The sequence below is a fragment of the Sabethes cyaneus genome, chromosome 3 (assembly GCF_943734655.1).
Source record: "Sabethes cyaneus chromosome 3, idSabCyanKW18_F2, whole genome shotgun sequence".
Lineage (NCBI taxonomy): Eukaryota > Metazoa > Arthropoda > Insecta > Diptera > Culicidae > Sabethes > Sabethes cyaneus.
Window position 1 is genome coordinate 241,630,985 of NC_071355.1, and position 8,664 is coordinate 241,639,648.

The 8,664-nt window shown below is 37.1% G+C and overlaps 1 protein-coding gene across 1 annotated transcript; it reads right to left on the minus strand.

The window, feature by feature from the left end:
- Positions 1-5,061: 5,061 nt before the first annotated feature.
- On the minus strand, positions 5,062-7,516 carry LOC128741198 (malate dehydrogenase, cytoplasmic). The gene is made up of 3 exons (XM_053836826.1): positions 7,380-7,516; positions 6,238-6,600; positions 5,062-6,172 (listed from the first exon to the last, which is right to left on the minus strand). Exons 1-3 carry the CDS (start codon positions 7,380-7,382, stop codon positions 5,537-5,539), a joined length of 1,002 nt encoding a protein of 333 aa, XP_053692801.1. The 5' UTR covers positions 7,383-7,516; the 3' UTR covers positions 5,062-5,536.
- Positions 7,517-8,664: the final 1,148 nt, after the last annotated feature.

Below are 8,664 nucleotides of genomic sequence, written 5' to 3' on the forward strand. Positions count from 1 at the left end.
TATATATATATATATATATATATGTACATGTATTTTGATGATATCAAAAAATTGTTATTTAAAATTGCTTGGTTGTGTTGCAATTTTTGAGAAATCCAAATTTTTGCAAGTACCCCACTGCCTTATTTATACGGTCAAATAAACATTGGCATCACTACGGATCCCTCCTGCTTTGTCTTGTCCATCATTTTCGAAAGAAATTAAACTAAATATAATACTTGACTATTGGAACTATGTAAAGAATTGCAAGGAATTAACTGACGCAAAGCAGCAAGAGAAACATTCAAAACTATTCTCGGATAAGAGAGTCGCTAATTTTGCTCCATCACGTCACATGCATAAACTTATATTTTGACAAAATGGTTTACTTTCAGGACATCGAATTGCACTAGGTTAAATATCCAAACTTAACATCGGTTAAAGAAAAGGGGTGGTTTTACACTTTGGCGTACTTCCCAAGCACAGATGTTAAATTGGTATAAGTTTTTGAACGTCGTAAAGAATCTTCGACTGGTTGGGACGGGGAGTTTCTGTCACTTTTGTGCAAAAAAACACGTGCAAACTTCGATGACGCCTTTTCCAACCAATCAGGATGCAAGGATTTCTAGTTGGAAGTTCTAATTATTCGCAGCTTTAATCTCTATACTTCTCTGATGCAGTGTCCATGCGACTCTTGGCCTGGCTCTTCTCATCTGTCATTTTGTGGCATTCGGCATTAAACCAGCTGTTACGTTGTGTTCCCCGTGTCGTCTATCACCTCTCTCACCGTTGTTTCAATGACTCCATGGAGGTTCCCCTTTCCTCCTGCTGTTCAGGATAATTGCTCTCGTTTAATATCGTCTGGCATTTCTCATAAAACAAGTCGTCACGTGCCCAATGGTACCTTCCACTGCACTGTTGATGACTGCCCTGAAGCTATCCCAGCAGTCTTCGAGAGATCATTCTGTTGGCTCTCTCTCATCTGGTAACGCTGCCTCAAGGCTTTGCGGATTCCAATTTGGAACCCACCGTCTAAAAACGCGAGTACGAGGATCACCTCCCTCCCTGAAGTAATACCGATAAGGTGGTGCCAGGGGGTACTGAGGCTGGAGACTTGAGTAGCGTTTTAGTGGGTCTGGATCCTCACGCCCCATTAGGGGGGTCGGGATACCTAACCCCAAACCCTGAGTTGTCTTCTGAGGGTCTGATAGTACCTTACTTCCTACTCGTGAAACACTGGGTTTCTACAAAATGGTGTGGAGCAGGAATTTTGCCATGCCTGTGATGTCAATGATGATAGTGCATGTGTTACCAATTGCATACAATTGTCCTCCGACCTTACGAGGGGCGAAACATTGGTTGATTGGTATTGATTTTTATTAGAGAGTGGTTTTAAACCTTAGTTCATTGGAACGAAACATTCCTTACCCCAAAAAAATCGGAATCCGCCGCTTCTCGTGTTCAAGTTCTGTGTCGCATGATTCATATAACGCTCTAGAACCCACAAGAAAAAAAGGCGTATTATTACACCACCTACTCAACATTATCTACTCGTGAACTTGATTAAAGGAGATACAGTAGCGCTCTAACTCACTTACCAATTGTATAGTACTTCTCCACAGATGCTGCAGGATCCGTTCAGATGCTACTAAACGATAATCTTCAGTACAATGCTTTTACTGCCTACGACTGGATCCATTTCAAAGAGGTCCACCACATCAATCATAGCAATATACGTAATTTTTGATGCAGTTTGTTTTTTACGCGAATTGCGGATTTTTTACGCGGATATCCTGTACGCGTCTATTTTGGAATAATTTACGCTGTTTTTTTGTGCGAAGTTTGGTGTTTACGTGTTTTGCCTTTCTACTATATAAATATATAGTATAAAGGTATAGAAATCACTTGGAAAACCGGAAATGGAAAGAAGGTCCTGCGGGCCGAATGTCATATACCACTCGACTCAGTTTCGAAAACTGAGCATTTTCTGTGTGTGTGTATGTATGTGTGTGTGTGTGTGTGTGTGTGTATGTAACGCTTTCAATCTCACTCACTTTTCTCGGAGATGGCTGGACCGATTTTAATGTTCTTAGTGTCAAATGAAAGGTCTAGGTGTCCCATTGGTCGCTATTGAATTTCATACTGATCGGACTTTTAGTTCAAAAGTTATGTATAAAAATATGAAAAATATGGGACTTCATTATCTCATAGATCCCTTAACCGATTTGAACAAAATTGATTGCATATGAAAGAGGAGTCTTGCAAACCCTTAAGTTCCAAATTTCATGACGATTGGACTTGTAGTTTGAAAGTTACATAAAGAAATGGGAAAAAATAGTATTTAATACATATTTTTGAAACATATAAACATTAATTCAATGAAAAACATCACACATTTTATTATTATTTGAAAATTACTGCTGAGATCTATCAAACGAAACCGAGTTATTGAAAATCGGACGGTTCATTCAAAAGTTATTCAAACTTTAACACTTGAGCACCGTATATAAAACCGTTAAAACGTGTGAAATCAAAACATATCAATCAAATGTTGATTGTATTCAATGTGTGTGATGTATGTATGTATGTATGTATGTATGTATGTATGTATGTAAGTATGTATGTATGTATGGATGTATGTATGTATGTATGTATGTATGTATGTATGTATGTATGTATGTATGTATGTATGTATGTATGTATGTATGTATGTATGTATGTATGTATGTATGTATGTATGTATGTAAGTGTGTATGTGATGACAATTTGCAATTTTTAAATTTGCATTGAAATTCAAGAAAAGTTAGAAACATGTCAATTGTCTGAAGTTTTTGAAGCCTCTTAGTGGAATACGAACTCTGAAATTAAAGAAAAGAAAAAACTTTTACCGACTAAATTCCACTATTTAATATTCGTTCGCGACAGATACGTATACGCTTTGAAATCAGACACTGATGAAGCCTGCACGTCGTAGGCGAACTACGTATCTGTCGCAAATAAATATTAAATAGTAGGATTCAATCGAAAAGTTTTTTCTTTTCTTTGATTTCAGATTTCAATTGTCATTTTCTTCTCTTGCTGTTACTCACAATTGTACAAGAAAAGCAAAAAGCGAAAAAAGCAGTTGGTTTAAGCATGTAGGTAAAGTGGTGTATAGGATTAAAGTGTGTTGATTTTACCAAATAAATGTATAGAAATTTCAAACAAATTTTGCGCATCAATAGATGCTCTTTTCAATCATTAGATATTAGAGCTTAGAAATGTTATATGAAAAATAGGAAGTAAACGTTGCGCGGTAGTAATTTTGTAAGGTTTGTTTTCGTTAGTGACATTTTAAAGGACAGATGTCTTATGTCATGTATCATGTTTTAATAAATCCAAAATGACAAGCGCAGAAAATCATGTCGATCATATTTTTCATTCTCAAGCATGTTTATGGCGCAACTTTTGCACTATTCTTCGACCTCGTCTTGTTTTCCTAACCCTCTAACATTGTAAAAACGATGCAATCAAGCTAATGACTATCTTTTCATGAAGGTACATTCAAAAGAAGCTCAAGTTTAGATTTGTATGCAAAAATAATTATCTGAAGGAGCACTAGCTAAGAAATTTCTCTTTTTCATATCTAATGCTCTATTCAGTTATTTTTTCTAATCCAGATATGTTGCAAAATTGAAGCCAAGCAAACTAATAGTAAAATTTTCAGATTAATCATTTTGTTGTAGATATCCTTTTTCTTCAAAAGCGAAGTATAATAAAAAATTCTGAACTCTTGTTTTTCAAAGATGCTAACTTTTGAACGCATGGTATTAACATCAAAATATCAAAACATCTGCTATGAACACATATTTCATATTGTCAATTCAAAACAAAACAGTCTAAGTTAGTTAGATACTGATGAAGGTCACACGTCGAGACCGAAATACGTATTTATCAATAGAGCACAGTAGTAGAATTAAAGGATATAAATAACTTTTTGTTTTACTTCTTTTTTATCAATTCAAAAAAAGTTTCGTATGTGGCTCTGAAACCCGAAAGTTAAGGCCGTCTGTAGACCCGTTAGAGGGTTAATTTCTAATTTTCTATATATATTCATTCAAGTCTGAATAAATTATCTTTTGAGTTAACATTATTTTTCTATCAATCACGTAAATATTATAAAACTAAATAAGGTGTTCATTAAGTAACATAAATGACGCTTACAAGTATTTACGCACCGAAGGAAAGAAAATATAATTATTCTACGCAATACGTTGTGAATTTTATTGGCAAATTTTTGAGGAATTTCAGGAATACGGAACGGATATTGAAGAAAATAGTCAAGTTAATTATAGATGTTTCTGAGAAATTAAATAATGATTATTGAGGCAGTAGAAAGGCTAGGTCACGCCGCTAGGTGGATTAATTCGGGTTTTTTACACGAATTTCGGAATTTACGCGGTTTTGACTTACGGCGGCGTACCCTTGGCATAAAAAGCGACTTGAGTGTATTGCAAGTTTAGTACTGCACAGCACTTATTATCATTACCTAGTCCCACAGCGTATTCGTAGAATATAAAGAAATTCACATTTGACAGGTAAATTTCCAGAAGTACACAGTTATTACACCAGAAAACATAACGCGAATACCATTTGCCTAGTTTTCCAAAAAGGAACCATGCAAAAACTAAACTAAATTGACAGCGGAAAAAAATTCACGTCTGCCCACGCACAAGGTTTGCTTTGATCCATCAGTTCACAGGAACTTGAAACGTGAATTTAAACTTTATCGATGTGATTGTTCAGGTTAATCAGATTCCGAAATACAAGCTCTGTTTAGAATGGGTTAAACCTGAATGTGGAATCAAAGCTACTAAAATTACTACTACTTAAAGACCAATAAATATCCAATCCAACTTTTTTTGGACGGATCGCCTACCAACAAAAATCATTTTTTGAAAATTTGATCCAGTAACATGTCTGTTTTAAGTACTTGTTTTAGTGTTCTCAAGTAGTGTACTAACTAGAATCACAGAGGAGCTCCAAACTACCTATAATGTTGAAGAATTTGCAAAATAAAAGTTCATACAAAATTTACTTTTGTTGGGAAGTTTTATTAAGCTTTAATATGCAGTAAGGAAGCAAGTGTAACTATCGTTAAATTTTCAACCGTTTTTTCGCTATGCGATGTTTGGGGTTTGTTAATCTCAAGTGCACAGTGTTTTGTTCTTTTTTTCGTTTTCCGATAGCGCAATTTTTTGGTGCGGTATGATAATATGTAAAATAAAATTTTTGAAGAAACAAACAAATACAAATTGACTTAACGGCGTACCAGGCAAATGTAAACTATACTGAACTCGAAAAAAAAAATCATTTATGGTGCTGCAAATGTGAGAAATGCGTTTGATAGTGTTGAAATAATGTTTTATAAAACATAAATGTGAAGATTAACCTCTACCACTCTCCATTAAAGATGAACATTGGGTCGATATACAAGCAACAAATTTTTATCTTTCACGCCAAACTTGGTCGAAATTTGTGTAGTTTCTACAAACATTTCATTTTACAGTTTTGTTAGTCAATCTGCAGCGCATACGGCCATGGCTTCCTCTTTCTCTTCGAGCAATTCCTTGCCCGTCAGGTCCAGCTTTCCGCGCGCAAACTCGTCAACAGACAAGCCCTGCACGATCTTCCATTGCCCATTTTGGATTTGCACTGGGAAAGAGAACACAACATCCTTGGCTGTCCCGTAGCTGCCATCGGAAACGACACCCATTGAAACGAACTCACCGTCTTTGGTACCGGCGAACCAATCACGCATATGGTCACTGGCGGCCTTAGCCGCCGACATAGCGGAGGACATTTTTCGAGCATTAATGACGGCGGCTCCACGCTTCTGAACAGTTTCAACAAATTCCCCATTAAGGTAATCGTTATTGGCGATAGCTTCCACTACGCTTTTCTTGGTTCCATCTACCTCAACAGTGGCATTTTTCGCATCTGGGTACTGTGTTGAAGAATGGTTTCCCCAAATGATAACGTTCTTTACCTTGGAAATGCCCACAGCCAGCCGGGCAGCGATTTGCGCTTGAGCACGGTTTTGATCCAACCTAGTCATAGCGGTAAAATTCTCCTTCGGAATTGAGGGAGCATAGTGGGAGCACACCAAGGCATTAGTGTTAGCCGGATTACCGACTACTAGTACTTTGACATTCTAAAAAAAAGTTGAAATAGGTTTGTAAATCTATTCGATAATCACAAAGTTGCAAACATTCTTACCTTCTTCGCATGATTGTTGAGCGCTTCTCCTTGGACTTTGAAAATTTTTACGTTAGCCGATAGCAGGTCTTTGCGTTCCATACCCTGTTTGCGGGGCATGGCGCCTACTAGGAAAGCAGCACTGACGTCCTTGAAGCCAACGGCTGGGTCAGCAGTTGGAACAACACCGGCCAGCAGTGGCAGCGCACAGTCGGCTAACTCCATAACAACACCCTCCAGCACACCCATCATCGGTGGAATGTCCAGTAAATGCAAGATTAATTGCTGGTTCGGTCCAAACACATCACCTTTGGCGATCATGTACAGCAGGGAGTAGGCGATCTGACCAGCAGCACCAGTCACCACAACACGAATCGGTTCCGACTGCAAGCGTCACCGTGTAGGTGAGGGTGGCGTAAAATTTGCAAATATAGAAACAAAATAAAATATATAAAAACGATCTAACGGACGAAAATAAACCAAGATATTGTTGCCATCGTTTCCTAAGGACACATACTTAGGTGCCGGTATTTTATTCGCGAGATTTGCTTGTACACAATTAATGCGGTTTTTGCCGGCAAGCGGGAATTAACATTCTCGCGAATGATTGAAGTGAGTCTACCAATATACTATTTATTAATATACATATAGCTATGCGAGCTGAGCCGTAAGTACTAATAGCGAATGAAGGAGAGCGAAGAGAGGACAGCAAAGGTCAACGCAAAGTGATGTTACATAAATGATTATTTTTCATTTTTCGGTGGTTTCTAATCTCTTGCGCTGACAGGCAAACATTGCTGTCGAAAGAGTAATTAAAACTCTTATCACTTATCGCTATTAAACCCAAATGTAATTTCGGTTACATTACCATGAAAGTAATCAAATTTTATATTTAAAAAATGACGAATGGAAAATAACAGCAATCTATCCAAATCGACAACGTTGTTGCACTTTCCTTACGGCTAAAATGAAAAAAAATGCCATTGTTTTGTTTTGACCTTGAGCAACTCTTCCACGTCAAAGCCCGTGGCTGGTGCTAGCCTGCACTATTATCTATTATCTTTTAATGCTGCGGCCTGAAAATCACTCAATGTCGAGAAACTCACGCAACTTGACTCCGTAAATTTACTAATCAATTTTGGTGCACAAAAAATTAAACTCACCATATTTAAATGCACTTTCAAACAACACACAAAGCAACAAAATATATGAAAAGATTAATCTGTAGTACGTAACGAGTTAGTTAAAAAAATGCTGATTCAAATGCCGCCGGATTTAACTCAACAATCCAAACCACGTCTTGTAAAACACTGACTGACTGATTTCGCCACAGAAAAGTTTGCTACAGTAGTGATGCCAGATATACGGAAGACTGAATCCAATTTCTTTAAAAGTATTTGAACGATATAAACATATATATGACGTCATGTTTTCAGCGCAAATTCCAAATTTACGTAAAAAACTTTGTAAATTCCAGAATTCGCGTACAAAAACCTAACAGTGATTTTCAATAATTGTATTTATTCATCTTTTCGCGCGCTTAATGGCAGCTAGTGGGTACAGGGGTACACTTTTCAAACATGTTTATTGGCTTTTGGCAACTCCACTCACGTACGCTTGATATAGTTTTACAACCAGGGTTACCAGGTGAATTTTTGAAAAGTCTTCACGAATCAAGAAAAAATCTACGGGGTGAAGTGGCTGTCAAATTCATACATTTTCGATGTCCCACGCATAGGTACCAAAATGTTAATTTTGACAAGAACCAAAAAATTTGCTGGGAATTCCCCTTTACCGAGGACCATTTGAAAGTTGCTCTCTTCACTCCTACATGGGAAAGAGATAGCAACACACCACAACACACCATGCCCTTGGAAAAAATGACTTCATTTGTCTTCTTCCTGGTTTCCAGAATTTTCCGCCCATTTAAACTGCATAGTGCAGCTGCAGACCTACGAGGTGAAGTGGCTGTCAAATTCATACATTTTCGATGTTCCACGCATAGGTACCAAACTGTTAATTTTGACAGGAACTCCTCGTCAATTCTATTTTTAGAACGAGAAATTATTTTGCTGTGAGCATGTTTCGAATGCGATATTTTTAATTTCGAATAACTTTAATTCGTATAATTAAAGTATAATCAATATATATAGAATGCCAGTGTCGCTGGTGTTTCATGGATATTTTGGTGGCAAACATGTTGCTGGTTCGTGTCTTGGATACGGGAACTACATTGTCAAATTGCCCAATAGAAAATTTTCCTGCCGACGAAATACCCCAAAACGGCCAAATCGGGTGATTTATCCTACGTGATTTACGGTAAAGCAGAAGGATTTTTTATTGGGTTGCCTTTTTAGTTTGACAATCAGATTCCAGTTTCGAATCGATCACTCACACATATGCGCATACAGTGTAAATACGTAATTTTCAAATGTGTGATGTTTACCA